This window comes from Cyanistes caeruleus, chromosome 1 (assembly GCF_971803275.1).
Source record: "Cyanistes caeruleus chromosome 1, bCyaCae1.hap1.1, whole genome shotgun sequence".
NCBI lineage: Eukaryota > Metazoa > Chordata > Aves > Passeriformes > Paridae > Cyanistes > Cyanistes caeruleus.
In genome coordinates this window covers 51,126,236-51,146,920 of record NC_141701.1, presented here as the reverse complement: position 1 = coordinate 51,146,920, position 20,685 = coordinate 51,126,236, and the positions used below count along the sequence as shown (strand labels likewise).

The 20,685-nt window shown below is 36.9% G+C and overlaps 1 protein-coding gene across 23 annotated transcripts in view; it reads right to left on the bottom strand.

The window, feature by feature from the left end:
- Positions 1–20,685, bottom strand: part of PTPRM (protein tyrosine phosphatase receptor type M) — a 440,472-nt gene that overhangs the window by 89,724 nt on the left and 330,063 nt on the right. For 12 of the 23 annotated variants that reach the window (XM_086892393.1, XM_086892399.1, XM_086892403.1 and 9 more), the window contains 3 exons: positions 5,081–5,232; positions 2,516–2,590; positions 2,262–2,288 (listed from right to left, as the gene is read on the bottom strand). In XM_086892393.1, the coding sequence (XP_086748519.1) occupies positions 2,262–2,288; positions 2,516–2,590; positions 5,081–5,232 (254 nt within the window). The remainder of the gene's footprint in view (positions 1–2,261; positions 2,289–2,515; positions 2,591–5,080; positions 5,233–20,685) is intronic. The other 11 variants (XM_086892410.1, XM_086892421.1, XM_086892464.1 and 8 more) reach the window with 2 other exon arrangements.

Below are 20,685 nucleotides of genomic sequence, written 5' to 3'. Positions count from 1 at the left end.
ATAAAGTGGTTTTAATCCTTGGTTTATATAATACATTAGGAGCCGTGTGTATTACAGTATTTTACTTTGCCTCTGAGCACTATGGCATGAGCTTTTCAGGCTGTGAGTTTTCCAAAGGGTGAGCACCTCCAGATGCAGTGTCCATGTGCAAATGGGAAGTTTGCCTGGTTTAAATACTCCTGGAGCTGCAGTTGTCCTACTGTAAACTTACCCACTCCCATAGAGCTACACAACATTTATTAAATAATATACTTTGGAAACAGTAAGTGTGATGTGGCTTTTCTATCAGATTTTGAAAGCTGAACTCAACCATTCACCAGACTTGTACCTTTCCCAGGAGGTCACACTGAGATAATTTAGTTCTAACTATGGGCTCGATCCTGCAGTTTAACACAACTTCTTTGGACAGTGGAAGACAGCAAGAGAAGATATTACTTGGAATTAAAACACTGCATGCTTTGTTAACAGCTGTATTCCTCTACCAGCTGAAGCACAGTTAATTTGATTTACCTCAGATACAATACTATTTCTGTACAGACAGTCAAAAGCACATATTAGGAGAGAGATCTAATCTGAATGGAACACCGTTCATAAAACAGTACTAAATTTTTAACATGTAAAGTTACAAAAATATTTATTTTATTCAGTGAAATAACAAAAATATTTTCTGAGATGAGTAAGCACAGTAGTACTACAAGTAGTAGGCCATAAAATACACACCTAACTAATTAAAGGATTTTACAGTCTTAGTAAAATCAGAGAATTTATTTTTCCCAGTGTGTGTTTACCTGATAGCTGAATTACTTGCTTCGAGATTATTTCTTGGGGGAACAAAATGCTAACAAATAATTTTACCATTGTTACTATACAGAAAAGGATCACAAAAATAACCAAAAAAAAAGGCTTTAACTAAATAACACAAATATGAAATCTCTAAGTTTTTCTCCTGATAATAGTACTTTTCTCCTTGCCCACCCACAAGGTCAGAAAGAACATCTACTGCATGAAGCGTTGAATGAATGCTAAAGCACACAAAAAAAATCTAACATCTCAGGCAGTTAAAAGGCACTGCAAATTTCATTTGCATGCAGATTATTACATTGTTACAGTCACTACCATTACCTTCTTCCAGATTTACATAATGTATAAAACCAGCAAAGTTCCTTCTCAAAGTTATCACACTGAAGTGCACTGCACTAAATATTCTTTCACAATAACAAATTTTCAAGATCACCTTCCTAAACTTTTACTTCTTATATACTTTATGTCTATATAAGCCTGTTTAACTTACTGTTTAAGGGCAGGAATCAATTAAGGGGTCTTAATTTTTTACAGTGATTGGAAGAAAAAAGAGCTGAAAATATTTACTGTGAAAATATACATTGAAAAATGAATAAATAAATAGGCTTAATACTTAAGGAGTTTGACTTCCTGCTACAGTGCACTGTTATGTTTGAACTACTATTTACAAACTGCCTCTGTTTAGTTTAAAGTTAGCACGGGAAGGAGGTGTAAATGAATACAAGCAAGGGGTTAGAATTAAGCACTGAAAATGCAATAGCACCTCATGCTTACTATTTATCACTGTGCAGAAACCTCTCTCTTTTTGGCATTGCATAATAGTAGATTTTCCTAAATTCCAAGTGGAAATGCTTTACATTTTAACTGCATGTTTTTAACCTGAAGTTTTACTGTTTTATTTCATCCCTGTGATACCTGATGCATAATAAACTACACACTCTATGTGTCATGCTATCATTTTGCTGTTCAAAATACTATCTCTCTGAAACTTCACTTTTTGACAAGCACGTCAGAAACTCTGCAGAATTGTCAGAAGACATGATAGCTGGTAGATGGCCAGAACTGTATTTTGTCTGATATTCTGTATCCTGAGTGGTTTAACTAGGGAAAAAAAGTTACTTTTAAGAAGTGACATCTTCAGTTCTGAGATAAGACAGAAAAAAAATGAGGAAAATTATTTCAATTGCTGCTATAATCAAATTCGTTTGTGTCACTCCAAATACATGCATAAACATTTCCTTGCAAATCCACTTGTTAAAATTATTTCTGTCTTTTCTCCCCTGACTTGCACTATGGCAGTAGTAATCAAACCTGATAACTGCACTTCAGTGTAGCCAAGTCTACCACCCCTCTCTTTAGCATAAAGCTCCAGCCTTTTGCATACTATTGTCTGCTCCCCAAGAACTGCAACTTCCAAAATTACTTCAGCAATAAACTTTGATAAAGGGAAATGTTCTCACCTAAAATTGCAGTTGGCACAAATGGATCTGTCATACATCATAAGCAGGTCAATGCAGGAAAGGTAAAAAGAGAGAGAACAGTAAATGATTGATACATGTTCCCGAGTTTTCTTTCAGAAAGCTACTGTTAGCAACTGGTATGTTTCTTACATATACATTAAATGTTGATGGCAGGAAGTATAATAACAGAAATATGTATGCTTTTATTATGGAAAGGTATACAGAAGTTGGAAACCAAGAAAAAAACTGGTTACCTGGGTAGTAAGAATTAGGCACTGTTGTGCTCAGTGTGTTAGTTTTCATTGTAAATGAAGATGGTGAAGATACAGCTGCAAAGAGAAAGAAAGCTGGTTAGAGACAGAGATATGATATGCCACTACTTAAGCTGAGTGACACAGCAGATGGGATTGACTTAAGAGTTCATCCTGCTGTGCTTCTTGCACTGGAATCAGGACCCAGTGAAAACCAGGCCAAGTCTAGTGAATGAAATAGCTTTCTGAATTTGATCAATTCTCTAAAAAGAAGTGTTGGAGAAAGCATTTTGATTGCTGATGGGGAAAATACTTCTTAAATCACAAGATTAGACTGGATACTGATGTTTGAAACAACACATCACAATGAGACAAGGTGTTTTTGACATAGGCTTTGATCATTAATAAGTTTTCCTTATAATACTGTAAATACCTTATACAAATATTCTACTGTAGTTTAATTTTTTCTCTCATTTTTGTAATTTGATTTGACAGGTAGATAGTGTGCATAGAGATTCTAATAGACCCTGAATATTACTCCTTGTTTAGAGGTGGTTTTCAGGGAGTGATATACAGACCAATGGTCACATTGGTATTTAATCATTGAACCATTTTAAAAACCAATGGGAAAACCGATGTGAACAAATTAAGTTCAGTTTGCCCCTAGTTTACAAATATCATGTAAATTACCATTGTAAACACAGATACATTCAACAAGTAGGAGCTAATCACAACATTTTACAGGATGTTCAGCCAAAGAGCCATCAAAGGTTTTTAAGCAAAGCTCTTTGCAAATTCCACCTGCTTGTCTACACAGCTCAAATTCAGTCTGACCAGTGAAGGTAAGCATATTCTGGATACCTGTAAACACACTAACAGGAATGTGTGAAACAAAACAGAGCTGAGGAAGACAGGATCTGCTGGTTGAGGAGTGAGATTACTCCTGCTGGCTTTCATCCATCTTTTTTCCAGTTGACCTTCTAGGGCAAACAGTTACTAGCCCTTGTTAATATAGAGATATCTCAAAACAGGCTTAATATATCTGAGACCATGTTCCTTTGATTATGTCTCCAGAATGAGGAGATTACATTTCCTTGATTACCAGAACAGAGTGAGACTTCTTTTGGGTATGGATACAAGGATTAGTTGAGGTCAGGGCTGCTGCAGGCAATAAAACTTGCTAGGTAGAGAGTGCAAACAGGGTAATGAACTTTCATAGGAAGTAGGAAATGCTGTATATCTCTTGAGTACAAGGCCTTACACAAAGATTATTCCTGAAGATTGTTAGTGTGCACCTTGTAGTGACCATGTTTCTTATGGAAAGTCTAATTAGAGGTTCTAGCCCTTGAGCGGTATAAAAGACTTGTTATGGCAATAATTTCAAAGAGGTTTGAGGTGGTTTACATAAAGAGGATTTAGTCCCAAGAACTCACTGCAGCTTCATTTGCAGTTATGACCATTCAGTAGCACCACTGGCAAACTGTACTAGGATGAGGGAAGATGAAGTAAAACCTCTTGATCTCTTCACAGAAATAAGCAATCTCATTAACTGCAAGGGTATATTCTCACCAGAAAGGCAGGTCTGATTTGAAAGATCTATTTCAAATCAATTTCAAAAGTAACTCAAATGCAAATTAACATTGCAAATTCTGAGCCTAATGCTGCTGAGAAAAGTCTCACTGTATAAACCTCACAGAGTGTTTGTACAATTGAGCTCATCAAAGATTAAATTCTTAAGCATATTATTAAAGAGTGGGAGTTGGGCCTTGCACACTCTTAGTACTTAAAAAAAAATAAGTCTTTGACAAATTCTGAAGACATTAAAAAAACCACTGGCATACAAAAAACCTGTAAGGTTCCTTAAGAACCAAAAAGTTAAAAAAACTTTTTGAAGCTAGTCATTCTTTTAAACAATTATAAAAATCTATTTTTTTTCATGGTGTTTCCTTAATGCGAACCCTCTGACAGAAGTGAAACCTTGACTAAAATTGTAATACAGGAAATTTTATAACCCAAATCTTATTTATTTTCAGGACAGATCCAAGAAGACCCAAGATATTAGAGAATCTCTTATGAAATTGCAGAACAGATAAGTCCACTGAGTTCTTCCTTTGCACAAGCAACAGAAAGAGCATCATCTGGAACTGGAACTAATAAGACAATCATATTATCATTATTAAGTTATTACACTCCAAAATAAATTTATACTACCAAAAAAAGTGAGCAAGGGAAGCATTTGAAGGACTCAGGACAGCATGAGTGATATAAAATTTTCAACATAATGGAGATTGGAAAAAGGTAAAACTACTGTTTCAGTAATGTCACTGCTCTTCTGCAGAAGAAAAGGATGGACAGAAAAAAGCTCAATTATCCTTATTATTTTTAAAGAAGTCTATTCTTGATGTCTGACTGTCTTACTCATTTGAATAGACACTGTAATGTGCTGCACAGTGGGAAACTCTCGGTCCCATGGATTTTCCATGACTGAGTAATGAGGAATATTTTAAAAACCATTTGCACCTTTCTTTCACCTTCAAAAAAGAAAAGAAAAGAAAAGAAAAAACTTACATCTCCCATTTAGATTGTGCGTGTCCATGAAAGAGAAAGCTTCATCACAGTTGGTGCCTTGCTCAGTGTAGCTTTTATCCATTGAATTCACCATCACTGTCATTTCCTGCCGAGTACTACTCAATGTCTCTTTCCGCTTTTTAGCCAATTTTCTTAAGGAATGAATGATGAAGGAAAAAAAGGAGAAAAACAACTCTCAGTAATCAGACAGTCTTCATGTTGTTTACATCAGTACTGTAGTTTGTGACCATATTATTAAGTAACATTTACATTTGTTTCTGCATTACTGGAACTTTAAATTAATTTTACTCTCGTCTCTTTCAGTCTGATAATCAAGGGATAGTTTCCAGTGCAACTGGCATGAGGTCAACAGCACCTTAATCCTTGGGCACCACCACTGAATTAAAGGGGACTACTTGGCTATGAAGGTGATGTGAGCTACAGAATCAGAGGCTAAATCTGATTAAACATATAAATAAAAATGAAAAGACAGATTTCACAGGAACTGACGAATCTGATGTACTGACGAACTGAGTACTGATGCTCATGTGCACAGAAGAGTCTGGAGTGATTTCATTGTGTTTGAGTTCTAAACACACTGCACACCCAAGAGACATTTCAAACTGACTAGCATTCCTAAAGACTATTTTCTGTTACTCCTGATTTCAGGAGAATTAGTCACACAGAGTTAGTTGCTTCTCAGCAAAGTGGTCTGTCAGAGACAAGATCTTAAATCTGTTACCACAACAGATTCATTAAACTATAGAATTGCCTTGGATGCATATACCTTTTTTTTTTCCAGATTTGTCTGTTTCAGTCTATAGTCTCACTCTCTTCCCCTCAGTTATGCTTAGCTATATCACAAAACAAAATGTCCAAAACACTTGATTTTTTTTCCTTCAACTTCTGTGAGGCAACTGTGATCCTGATGATAGTGGATGACATGAATATTTGGCTTGTTTCCCTGGCCTGTGACTCTGTCTGAGACCAAGCCTTCTCCAAGTTCTTGCTTATAACCTTAAATTTTCCGGATTCCTTCTGTAGAGTATCTTCAAGGTATGGGTTTAAAAAAAACGCAACTGCTCCACAGGCTTTACTTGTCCTGTCAATTCAGTGACTTTCCCTCTGTGGAAAACACAATAAGCCAGCTTGTATTTGTCTGCCAGAAGGATTTTTTATGTATCTCCAACTATAAGTTACAGGACCTTACAATCTCACCTAGGTTTCTTCTAACTACTTCTAGAGGCCAAATGTATCAAGCATAACCAACTCGTGCTCATTTTCAAAGCCTTTCCGTTTGTTAACTCTTATTCAGTATGAAAAACAGTTCCTACCACAGACAAAATTTTATACCAGCCTCCCCTAGATTTTCAAACATTTGTTTCCTCTCATGCTACACAGGAGCCTTTCTGTAACTCTCCTGACTGATATCTCACTTTTCTACTTCAAATCACTGCCTGCAGACAAAACTGCAAAGTACCAATGTTACTGCTTCCTATGCTGATCACTACTGTCTCAGTCTCTTCGTGCTCCCCATCTATCCACCTGTTACCCCCTATCTTTCACCTGGATAAGAAGCCATTTGGACAGGAGTTGTGGTTGCGTTCTGTACCAATTTAGCACCAAGCTCAGCAGTATCTTAATCCATAAATAAAGCCCAAAATGTCTTTGAAATTAAAGGCTTGCTAAGAATACAAGTAGGAATAGTGAGTGCAGGCATGGTATTGGGTCACTGGACAGAAAAGTATCAAGGGTTACATTTGGCCAATCAGTAAGCTGACAGATTGCCACCCCATTCCTGAGGGCATGTCCCCATGACTGAAACTACACTGACTTCAACACCTGCTACATCATTTGTAGCAATGAGCAATGTTATGCCTTTGTCCATCCCAGCTCAGGAGTCACCTGTGTTTACTTGAGCCTTTTCTTACTCTGTAGACTTGATAATAAAACCGGTTCTTTATTACTCCACAGTGCATAAATGCATAAGGGAGCATGGTCTTCTTGTATCAGAGACAGTTAAGTTTCATTCAAGTACCATAAGTAAAATACAACTCTTAGATCTTTCTCCCTTCGATCCTTCAATCTCCCCACCCTCATTTCACATCTAACTGTAAGTAATAAGTAATATATTAGTCAAAGTAGGATCTGACACTTATTACCTAATATATGAATAACTTAATGGAAGTGCTTTGTAAGGACAGGCTTATCAAAGTGGTGACATGAAATGTACATTTTTTATCCTCTTTCTCCCTTAGATGGCAGTACATTTAGGTGGCAGTCATGCATGGCTCCCCTTCCAATCCTTGGGTCCCATGCTCAAGCTGAAGCAGATTTATTTTTTTAAGACAGTAACAACTGTACAGTACTTCTCAATCTGAATCTAATTCTGGAAATAGGTCTTGTGGGAAAAGTTCAAATCTGAAACAACTTGCAGGAAGAGAGTAATACCAGCCAGACTTCTGTACTGTGAACAGAAACACCCACTGGACTCAGTCAAGTAAACTTTAGCTGAATATAACATTCCTAGCATCTGCAGTTTTTGGATTTTGCTGAAAGTGTTGCAGTGCTGCTGCCTCTGCATCTCATCCATTCCTTGGATCTCTCAATCCCCAAGAGGGTCTAGCTATACAAGATTTAAGAAACTTGTAAAACCATGGTACCTTACATCTCCTCCACCTCTCATACTCTTATATTTGAAGTAAATTTTTTGGGAAAAAAAGGTTTAAATATTTGATCATCTTCACTCATGGAAAGACACTTCATAGCTACTATCTGATGTTTCATCCTTCTTAAAGGAAAAGAGATCTACAACCAAAGGGAAAACATAAAACAGATGGAAACTCCCAGGACAATTACCTAGGATGAAATTGTTTTTGTAGGGAAAGCAAAAAGATCAGCTTATCACACAAATAGTGTTACCATGACTATACGAGGAAAGAGAATGTACTGTATCAGTCCCAGGAAAGGGAAGCCTGATATTCAGAAAAATCTCAAGACTAGCTAGGAACTGTTGGAATTTTAAGACACAAGAAATAGCAAGAAGCGGACTGGTGCAATGGTTAAAATAGAGTAAAATGCAGAGCAGACAAAACACAGACTTCCCCTGCAAAACTGTGTGGGATTTTGTGTATCGTTTACTCTGTTCTGTTACAAATATTAATAAAAACAGTCCAGGAAAGTAATAAGCTAAACAGTTCATCACAATCTGTCCCCATTTTATGTACCATGATGAAACTCTCCAATGATGCATCTTCTCCTGTACAGTCCCTCCTTGATGAAAGGCTCACTCTGTAAAACTTGTGCAAGCTTAACATCTTTCTCAAAATCCTCCTTCTCAGTGACTTCTCCCTCAAACCCTCCAAGAAACCAAATCCAGTAACTGTTAAGTGGCTACTACATTGTCAGCCTATTTCTGGTTTTCCATTTTCCATCTATTTTCCTGCATCCCTTTTCTCTGTCCTGTCTTAAATAACAAACTCTTTTGGACCTAGCTTGCCTTTTCATATTTAAAAAGCACTGGACACAAAGAATGAGGCACAATGGGACACTGCCATAGTCCACAGAGGAATGTAACAAGAGTAAAAATAAAATTTAAAAAAAAGAGGTGACTGGGGTTGTAATGAACTTAGGCCCTACTAAAAATGTGCCTTCCATTTTAACTCAGGAACAATGAGAAAAGCATTATTAATTTGAATCTAACAAAAACTTCTTGCTTCCCCATTCCATGCCAAGTGTACTCTCCTTTCTGTATCCGTATGCCTCCTTTCTCACCAAGCAAAGAAAGGAGAAACAAGATGCTACCACTTTCCACAGCTCCAGCAACACACTGCCATCACCAAGATATTCATAAACTAAGTGAGATGAAATTTATCACTGTGCTGCTAAAGGAACTCGGCTGAATTTTTTCTTTTAATTAATGCACTGATCTATTGCACTTCCTGTAACTCACCACTTCCTATGTAATTATTGTTTCAAATTTTATTTCTCTGCTTGTGGACAAATGACATAAATGGTTCAGATGAAGAAAGGATTGGGGGCTTTCATGTAACACAGTAGTGCAGTGCACTTATGGTTGCAAAAGCCTTTAACAGCTTGCTTACCAAACCTCTAAAGAAATCTAAACTACAATAAGAATAATCTTTTAGTAAAATGCTTTAGCAGCTGGTTAGAAAGATGTGATACCAAGGGTAGGGTTAAATGGTTATTTTTTTCATAACAGAGGTACATTTCTAGTGGCTGTCCTACATAAATGCATGTTGGTATTTGCACTATTTACCATATACACACTCATCTAGGAAATGTCCAGAATCTTTTTCAACAAAACACAATTTCTAAATTGTAGTAAAAATTATAAATAGGGTTAAAAAGTTACAAATTTACCTCATGATGTAGAGTGACTGGATATTCACTTAAGGTGAAATTCAGTGTTGAAAGATATAAAGTAGTGCATGTGGGAAAAATAATCCTAATTAAAAACACACAATATTGCATCTAAATGACTTCATAAAGTATAGAAGAAAGAAATCTGATAGTCACTGATTCTTTGAAGACAAGAAGTTTAGCACTATATATAGTCAGAAAGGCAAAAAGAAGTCAGGAATGACTATGTAAGGGATAGAGAACAAAATGGAAAATGCGATTAAGCAATTGTATAGATCTATGGAGCTTCCACATTTTGAACACTGCATGCAGTTCTGACACATGCCTATCCCAAAAAGATTTTCACGAAGTAGAGAACATACATAGAGAGGTGATAGGAAGATCAAAGGACCAGATCCTACCAGAAGAGCAGTAATCCTTCCATAGATAAGGAGTCCCTAGTTTAAAAAGAAGGCAGTTGAACTGAGAATATGATAAAAGTAGATAAAAAGCTGTGAAGCAAACTAAGAAATTAATAAAGACTTACTATTTCTCAACAATAAAAGAACCAGAAGCAGGGAGTATATATTTTTTTTTAAATATGAAAGTAAATATTTTCACAAAACACAGAAAATGCTCTGCTCTGCCTTGGCTTGATTCCTGTGTAGATTTTTGGGCACCACAATATAAAAAAGACATTAAGCTATTAGAAAGTATCCAGAGTAGGACAACAAAGATGGTGAAGGACCTTGAGGGGAAGCTGTATGAGAAGTGGCTGAAGTCACTTGGTCTGCTCAGCCTGGAGGAGGCTGAGGGGAGATCTCTTTGCAGGTACAACTTCCTCATGAGGGGAAGAGCAGGAGCAGGCACTGATCTCTGCTCTGTGCTGACCAGTGACAGGACCAAGGGAATGGCCTGAAGTTGTGTCAGGGGAGGTTTAGGTTGGATATCAGGAAAAATTCCTCACCCAGAGGGTGGCTGGGCACTGAACAGGGAAGTGGTCACAGCACCAGCCTGACAGAGTTCAAGAAGCGTTTGGACAATGATCCCAGGTACATGGTGTGACTCTGCGGATGTCCTGTGCAGGGCCAGGAGTTGTAGTCAATAATCTTTGTGGGTGCCCTCCAATTCAGGATATTCTGCGCACATTTTGTAATACATCACCACCAGGACTCATGAGATATCAAAAATATTGGTAAAAGAAAATTTGACTAAGGGCTGAGCAGAGTTCAATGAATGCATTACCTTTCCTTCACTCTGTTTCTGCATTCATCTAAAGGTCTGTCAATGGCCACTATCACAGATATGGTGTGGACTTCTATTTCAAAATTTGATTCCAAAATTTTTTTATTGTATTAACAATCCCTCAACAGATAATGCAGAAAACAGGATTTGAATACATTATTTGCTTTTCAAACACTCAGAATTACTCACTTTTTAAAAATTGTTTTCTCTACTTATGATACCAGCTGTATTAATCAACTTTATTACTGGTATTAGTATTTGTAGTAGTTTATAAATTAAATTAATTACTTTGCCCATCTATTTTGGCTGCCTAGGATATGCTAAAAAAACCTCATAGCTAATTTTGGGGTATCTGAAATAATACCTGAAATAAAACCTGAAATAATTTAATAAGCATAACTGATTCAACAATACTCAGCATGAAGATGTAATGTGTTAAGAGCTCTCTACAGGAAGTGGGTAAGAAAGTGCAAAAGTGCAAAGATAACAACTTGTGCCTTGTTTATTGGGTTTTTATACATTTTTCCAACTTATATTGAAATTATTTTCTCTAGAACAATAAAACAATTCCTCTCAATAACTGTGATTGCTTTCCTGTCTTCAACAATGGACTCTCTAAGGCAGAGACAAACCCATACATCACACATCATTGTGAGAATTACATGTGTGTCAGCTGGTACACATTTGGTAACACTGGGTATTATTATAATCTGCATTAGAAAGTGCCAAAATGCTACTTCGTATTTTTAGAATTTGTTTTTTTCTTTATTTGGGAGTACCTTGAATCTTCAATGCTGCATTTGTACTCTTTATGTTGCTTTTTATTGTTAAAAATCCTTAAAAGAAACAAGTTTTCAGAACCTGAATATCAAATCCAATTCAATCAAAATAGTGATTTTTTTAAGATATTATTAAATAACTATAATTACTATTTTTAGTCTACTTTACATTTCTTATCAAAATGGCAACACTCTGCACAGAATCCTTTCTATCTTCCCCAAATGGACCAAGCCAAAAATATGAAGTGATTGAAATCAAGTAAGAAAATTAAATATAAACAGTTTGGAATTAGTGACAGTAAAGTTCTGCTCACCTGAACTTCTGTCATCCAATTCAACATTTATATGCCTTATATTGAAATATAAGATGCTCAAGATTGCAATTTCACAGTGACATTAAACTGTGTTCTGTCAATATTCTATCAGACAGGAAATAAGGTTAGATGAAATATCTTTAAAGGCACTACATTTTGCAGCAGGAACTAGAGAACACTTAATAAAATACTTCACAGCCTGTCCCCTGCCCAACTTCAAGGACTAGCATTTCTAGAGAACAACCACAGGGAAAATAATTGTTAGCAGAATTACAAAAAGAGTAAAAGGTGGCAGGTTAACACTGAATTGTGTTGCTCCTTGCTTATGATCTCTTAGTATGCAATTGGGTATTAGATTACAAAATTATTCTTTGTCCTAAGAAGTTCAACATATATTCTGCATTGACATCAAAATGAATTAAAGTTACAACAGTATGGAAGACTGATCTAGAGATTATGAGTATTTTAATATAGCCAAGAGTGCATAAGCCTTTTTACCTGATGTACAAAGGGGTGGTTTATTATAATTTCTTTTAAGTGTCTTCTCTTTGTTCTAATTATCAGCTTCCTGCTTCAAAGCAAATGCTAACATTATTAATTTCATTTTTATCATGCTCTTGCATTCTCTGATTAAGAAGAAATAACAAGTTTAAAAAAATGCTGTGATGATGCTCAAATTTTGGAAAAAGTGTTCTTGATAGCACAGAATTTAATTTTTGCCCCTTTTATTCACTGTGGCATTCATTTTTTTGCCACAGAGACACTGGATGAACTTTCAGACCAAGAAGACATTCTAATACTAGCAGGACTGACTGCAAAGAAAGAAGGAAAGAATAGAAGCAAAGGGGTGGGGGGAAGGATTCCTTTAACTTACAGAGTTAAGAGAATCAAGTGCAAGAAGAATGTAAATTTTTTACATGAAGGTGGAGGTAAACAAAAATTGTTGTTTTTTTTTTATTAGGATAAACAAAACCAGTTATGATTTCTGTGCTTCTTTCTTAACTTGGCTATTTACTCACTGCAAGTAAGGACTTCAGTGGTCTTTTTTGCACCTTTTTCTTACTAGTAGATTGGTTCATTAGCATCACAAGAGATCAGAGCTAAAAATTAAAATTATTTGGAAAGATGCCAGCATCTCTTGTAGCTTACAGGGTATGGCATGACCTGAGAAACAGTGGCTCAGAAAAGGGAATGAGAATATGGAGGTGAATGTGAAATGATAAGGAAAAGATGATGGAAAAGTAAGGTACAGCTGCAGCAGAGACACACACCTGATCTACTTTAGCTGCTAAGTGTTCTTTCTTGAACTCAAGCACACAGCACATGCTTTGAGATTTGCTTACAGTGACATCATTAAAAACTCTGCTTACTTGTTTCTCAGTTTCTGCTTTGTATGAACTCCACATCAGGTTATCTGAGTTTCTACAAGATGAGGGTTATAGCATCAAACCCAAGAACACCTCAGGTCAAAGGATGCATTGCACTGACAGAATTTGCTGATGCAGAGGGGAAACACTGGTGACTGACTGCAAAAAATGGAGCTATGCATTGGTACGTCAGACTAATGTAACAACATTTATTTGAAATGGACTGACTCTTGCTTTAGCTCTTAGAGAAAGTTTAATTTATGGTTACAGTTTAGTTTTTGCATGTCCACCCAAGAGGACCACGATGCATTTTAGTGTGATTGATAGGTTCTTCAGGGAAGGCTCTAGGCTATGGCAGTAAAAAGGAATTTGAGAAGCCTGGCAGAACTCTTTTGTCTGCAAAGCTGCTGGCTGAACTATTTTTGGCTCAAGTTAGTCACTGGCCTTGGTCTTCAAACAAAATGCATCCACACAATTTAAAAAAAAAAATAATCTGACAACCTTCTGCCTCCCCAACTGAATAAAACGGTAATGAGATGTGAGCAGCAATATTTCCCATAATTTACTATTATCTAATCTTGACCACGATCTTGAATACTGGAAGTAATGAATTAGGCAATAATATGTCCCATTCTTCTCCACTGAACTAAGGAAGGAAAAATGAAAAGCCATACATTTTCTCAATTTGTTGCAAGATTTAAGAATTTTGCAATATGAAGTTTAAATTGTGGTTTGCTTCTTATGATCCTCAAATTAATGAAGAAAATAGTGAACATAATATTTAATTGACCTATAGGTCATAATGAATTATAGGGGTGTATAAGAAAAACCTACAGAATATTAAAACTTGTTCTTTTTCTCCACAAATTAATTACAAGGCAAATGCTTATAAATCTGTTCATTTCACTAAAGACTTATTTATTCCAGTGATTAGAGCAGCCATGTAGAACTATTTGCAGGATGAGGATCAGGATGCCACTCAGAATATGGAGGAGGCCAAATTACGGCAAATACTTTACGAGCAGAAGGAGGAACCCAGTAGCCTAGCTGCAAGACTTGAAGGCTTTTCTGATAGAAAAAGAAATGGACTTTTAAATATTACATGGCTGAGCAGGGAATTCAGCCTGGATTTCTCTCAATAGATAAACCCTGGAGAAGGAGAGACTGAGAGCTGTGCTTGCTCAGTCTGGAGAAGAGAAAGCTCACAGGGGATTTTAGTGTCATTTTAACAACCTAATGGGAGCATATGGAGGACACAGAACTAGACTCTAGGAACAAGGTGAAAGGACAAGACACACTAGACATGAATTGCAATTGAGGAAATTCCTGTGAGAGCTTAGTAAAGTTTTTGTCACCACTGAGGTAGTCAAACAGTGGAGCAGGTGCTCAGAAAGGTGGGATCTCAAGCTTTGGAAATACTCAAAACCCTTCAGGACAATGTCCTGAGAAATTTGATTTATTCTAAGTCAGCCTTGAGCAGGAGGTTAGAAAAGATGATCTCTAAAGTTCCCTTCTGACCTGAATTATTTGAGAATTCCCATTAAGTGTCTAGAGTTTTTTTCATAAAAAGGGAGCCATGGGGATTTAAAGCATTACAGATTTGAATACAATCCTCAATTGCGCCTTTTCTTTGAACAGTCCTACATGTAGAGATGCAGTGAGAACCAACAGAGAATAATGCTAACAAAATTACAGACACTCATATAATTAAATATGGTGATAGATACAGATTCCTTTTAGTTAACAATTCCATTCTTTAAGCATTATTGTCTGCCACTTGTACTGAACCACCTTTCTAACATAAGGACGGAAGCTTGTGTAAATATTTTTATCAATAAAGCTTTTTCATTAGTGAGCTAGTTATATTCACATTGAACTGCATAATGAGAATAAAAAAATTTTCCATGAAGAAAGACAAATTATGTTTTGATTTTCTAAAATGGTATTAATAATGTGCTCTTATTTTAATGAAAATGAAATGTTCCATTTTCCATTATGTTTTACTTGTATTAATTTCTGCTACATTAATTGTACATAAATGTAAAATGGCATTACACTACTTTGCAGGCTTCTATGACAGTATTTCAAGTTTACTGAAATTACGTATTTGAAGTCTTTGAAGAAATCCTTTTCTGAAATGTATGGTCACAGGAAAATTACACATCTGACCTTACCTTTTGCCTGAGAATACTTTCTCCCCATAAAAAGAAATTTCCTTCTCTTAGCTAACCCTGTTTGAAGAATATTTAATGAAAATTTACACAGAACCCACACTTTCTCTTTTGTTACCATATATGCCATTTTTACTTAGACTCACAGAATCGTGAAGGTTGGAAAAAACCTCCAAGATCATCAAGTCTAAGCTTTGACTGAACACCACCCTGTCAATGAAAATACAGCACTAAATACCACGTCGTGCTGTTTCTTGAACACTTCCTGGGATGGTGACTCCATCCCTTTCCTGAGCAGCCCATTCCAATGCTCCACCACCCTTTCAGTGAAGAAATTCTTCCTGATGTCCAACCTGAACCTCCCCTGACACAGCTTGAGGTTGTGTCCTCTTGTCCTGTTGTGGGTTGCCTGGGAGAAGAGGCTGAACCCCACTTAACCCCACTGCAGGGAGTTGTGGAAAATGAAGATGTCTCCCCTGAGCCTTCTTTTCTCCAGGCTAAACAATCTCAGGTCTTCATTTAAATAGGAGTACCTGTGTTCTTTCGTATGCAGAATAATACACATACCTGATCTTGTTTCAAGAGATAAAATTTTAAAGAAACTATGTAGATGAATGAAAAATGTGTATCTCAGATTGGGCTCAGGGAGAGTATGTTCTCCACATTACCCCTAGTAGATGGGTATTAAAGACACTGCACAAGGTAGAAGAATACCCTATTTATAACATACTGTAACTTCCCTTTGTCTCAATAGCTTTCCTTCTCCCTCTTTGCCCCCATCATATTATCTTATGATCTGAATAAAAAACTAAACAGACAACAGCAGGACCTACTCAGGAGGAGGTAGTTGTGTGATGTGTAGTGCCAGACAACATGAACATGAAAGCTTTTCACAGGAACACATCCATGACAGATTTTCAAACTCTCCTCCTGAAGCTAATTACCATTTTAGAAAAGGCTGGCTAATGATGAAAGAAAACACCTTCTTATCCCATAGCTGTCAGGTTTAACTAGAGCCTTAAACTCCCAGGCATAGTGTGCACTGTAGGTGTCCAGAAACCCTCTGCTTTCACAAACCAAAACAAGTGGCAGTGTTAAACTAATGCAAATTTATTTTAGGATGGTTTTGCCCACACCAAATTTTCACCGTATTTTCTGAGGTGTTGTAAGCATGAGGAATATGAGGAATTACAGAGATGTGTCTGTAAAGATACATTAGCCTCTGTCTTTAAGGTTTGCTATGATACTCTCAAAGTCCTTAAACACGGTCAGGTAAAATGTCTTTCTTTAAAAGTCGATCTGCCACATAAGCATTTCCTTACACAAAGAGAAAATCCCTAGCCCCACAGTGCATCACTACCTGTCGCTGATCTGGGTATGGAACAGTGTATTCTAGGTGAAATACCTTGTTACTTGCACTACAGGGTTAGAAAATTTGCAAGTCCCAGTGGAGGAAGCAGATCCTTGGATCTCTACAGCATCTAAAAGTTAGCTCTATGCTTGCATAGGCTCAAGTTAATAGAAAGCAATAGCAACTGTGACAGTTTTAAATAAAGATGTTTCTCCCTTAAGGTATTTAGGTCTCTGTACAGATCCCTCTCTCACTGGCCAGAAACTAAGGCATTTGAGGGCAAATTGTCTGCTGGATATTCATCAAAACAAGCAAGTCTGTGACATGCTTGTGACAGGCACGGTCCTGTGAGGCCAGGCTGAATGGGGCTCTGAGCAACCTGATTTAGTAGAAGGTATCCCTGACCAGGGTAGGGGATTTTGAACTAGAGGTATTTAAGGTCCCTTCCAACACAAAACTATGATTTGGCTTTATCAGTACAAGGACATAAAATGCCTTCAAATAAATAAACTTCTCAGAAACAGCCCTTAAAAGAGTTACCTTTAGTATATTTTCTATTTAGGTGTATGTAAATGTATTGTATATATTTTATCTAATACACAAATGCATGTAGATATGTAAACATATAATTAAATATATGTAGTGGTGTAGTACACAACGAAAAGGAAAGGTTTTGACAGGCTTAACTTAACACAACTCATTCACTGCTTTGATGATTCCCAGTAGTGGAATACAAAAGAGTAAAAGGCTTTCTGCTAATGAAAAAGTCTGTTGTGTCAAGTCCAGATGTTCTGGTAAACAGACAAGCATCCTGACCTAGCTCCTGTGCAAGTCCTGCAGTGGGAGGTAATTCAGTTCCTGAATATACTGCCCTCTATGAAAGACAGAGCTCCTTGTTCACACTGACTTTTGATCCACAGCTCTCACCTGAATGGATAATTTTTGCCTCTTTGTATCCTAATACAAGCAGCAGCCTGTAGAACACACTTTCTAGTGCTGGTATTGAGCATTCACAAACTTGCATATAATTTTTTCTGCACAACATACACTCTATCATGTGCCTTTCACTTTTTCAAGCAGTTTCCTCCTCCAGGACTTCTATAATATTCAATATACCTCAGCAGTATCCAATGCACAGAGTTTTAATCAGTCTTTCAGGAGTCTGTTTTCCTTTGCTTCCACAAGAAGTAATCTACCTCAAGACTGCTAACTAAAAGCTCAGATTAGGCAATATTCAGTCATGTAAGAAAGAAAGAAAGAAATTTCCCTTAAGGGGCTGCTGAAATTGGGCCATCCTCTTAGGGCAGGTTGAGTAACTACTGGGATGCATGAGGATACACCTGGAGCATTTTTGGAAGGGCACTAATGCACCAGTGGTCTGTGCTCACTGTGGGAAGGAAGGCACTAAAGAGCAGATCTTTAGCAGCAGGTATCTTGTAAACCATTCCAGTGCTCTCCCAAGCCATGGGTATATCATTTAATTGGCAGAGGGAGAGTGGTGGCAGATGGACCACTGCTAATCCAAAACCATGACCAGAGGAGGGAGTGCTCCAGCTGAGACCTTGTGTGGCTGATACTGTTTGGTCAGCCTAAAATGCAGCTGCACGCTCAATCCAATTTTACCCCACACAGCAGAATGTGACTTTTGGGACAAACTGTCATCTGTCCCCTGTATAAAATGCTAATGAAGTTGTCCAGCCCCTACTCCTCTTTTAGCAGGTATGTGTGTTGGGGCCTTTTGTGCTATATTCAATGGCTCATAAGGAAGACTTTAATGTGAGGCCTGTATGGCAAGGAAGGCTGATTAATCCACTCTAGGGGCTCTTTATAGCACGCTGGAAAGGACAGCTGATACAGCTGCATACCATGGTGGCTTTAGGTAAGAACATTTCAAATAATTTAGATACCTTCATTTTTAATTCTGGCAAACTTGAACCTATTAACACCAAAGGCTTTCTTAATTAAAAGATGTAAGAAAGGTGTCAAGGAAAGCTTCTCTAAACCTTTCTAATACAATTTCATCTGAAAAATACAATCGGTTTTACAGCCACAATAACTTTAACATTTGAAAAGAATTTTAATTAATGATTGCATATAATACAGGATTTTCACTCAGAGCTTTGCCACCCACAAGCAGAATGATAATCCAAAGACTGAAGAATCAAATTTTGCATGGAACCATACCTCCTTTAAGTATATACCTCTGTCACAGAAACACAAAGAATAAATGAATGCCTTGTATTCAAATCTAATTCTAAATTCTGTGAAAATACACTTTCAAAGACAGCATGACATCTTTTATCCTTGAAAAAACCTGAAACTTCTAAACAGAGTTTGCTTGGTAAAGTTACTTTGAGCAGAGTCAAAGCAGCAAATAGTCACAGCCCTTCCCCTGATGAAATCATCCGTCACAAAAATAAGTAATGTAAAAGTAAGTAATGTAAGTAATGTAAAAAAGTGAGCTGCTAGGCACTGTTCTGTTCTTCAAGAGGCAACAACCTGAAACAACTAAAATACTACTATATCATTAAAAACATCAGCCAGTTAGAATTTGCAGTTTTAAGAGTAATGATAGCTGCTGTTTTTACAAACACAGTCCAGTACTTCAACTATACTGAAGTATTACAGTTTACAGTAGTAATGTAATACAGTAAGTACACTGAGATTTATAGATACAGAGAACTGTCTGAAGGGAGGTGGCCATGAGGCCAGAAACAGAACTAATAGGCTTTTGTGCAGAAAATAACAAACTGTTCCTTTGCAATAACAGACAGTGGTGAAGTTTCTAAGCTATAATGTGTTACTGCTAAAATTAACTCTCCAACTCATCATTTACAGAGAAAGGATACAAACTGTGACAGCTGCAAAGCAAACTGCTCACTCTCTATTAAAAAAAAAAAAGCATCATAATTTGTTAACAAACAAAGCATACATCCTCAGCAAAACTCAAAATGAGTTCCATCAAAATGATTTTGCACCCCTGAAGAATGTGATGGTTAAAAATATCCTTTCTGAGATTTTATTGAATAATACAGCACAGAATTCTCTGTTAAAGCTCTTCATGGTTTGGGAGTGGGTACTTGAGAGGGAGTAACCTAGTGCTGGTAATAAACTGTAGGTTGGGTCAAGAGACAGGTCTGGGTAGGAGTCCCATTAGCAGAAATTAGAGGGAGAGAGAGGTTAGCAGGAGATTAAATTGCAAGGCAACACTACAAGTCAATAACATTTGGGAATATGTGTGTATTTTATCCTCCTGGAGAACTGGCCAAATCTTTCTCTGCATTAAAAACAAAAAGCAGTGAGCAGGGATGCTTCTGAAATAGTACAGCATTTACTGTGAAACAGGTTCTTTTCACGTTCTGGCACAAGTGTTGGTATACTTTCAAACGAAACAGGGTAAATAAGCCATAATAGAATATATGGCTATGTAACTGTACAAAAGTACCTGAAAATAACTATAGTATTGTGACTGTTTTCCAGACCTAAAGAAATAGGAATACACACTGTATTGGAAATGGAAATGGAAAGTTTACCACATTCATAAACTAGATCACTACAATTTCTCTTTAACATGCTGTGTGATTCAAATTATAAGTACCTTAGGATCAGATGTCAAACAAACATTTTCAATAGATGGACATTTCCTAGCTTATCTAGATAACTCCTTAAAAAGGAGTGTATTTCAAGGGAAATGATGAGACTCCTTAAGGCTGACTTCAGTAGACGGTTACATGAAGGAGGAATTCGGAACAGCACATTCCACTCCCGCCCTTGGAGGAAGGAGTGCTCTTTCAAGAGGCTACCAGGCTTCCACTTGCGAACTTTTACTTGTGTGAGACCAAATGTAAAAGCAGGATCTCTTGTACATCCATTAAACTCAGTCACTTAGTAAACTAAGTAATGGAATCCTCTCAGTGGAAAGATGACCTCAGTGCTTCACTGTGGGTGCTTGTAAGAGCATTATAGTAATTAAAAATTACCCCCCGACCGAGGGTAATGTGGTTTCATGCAAGTCA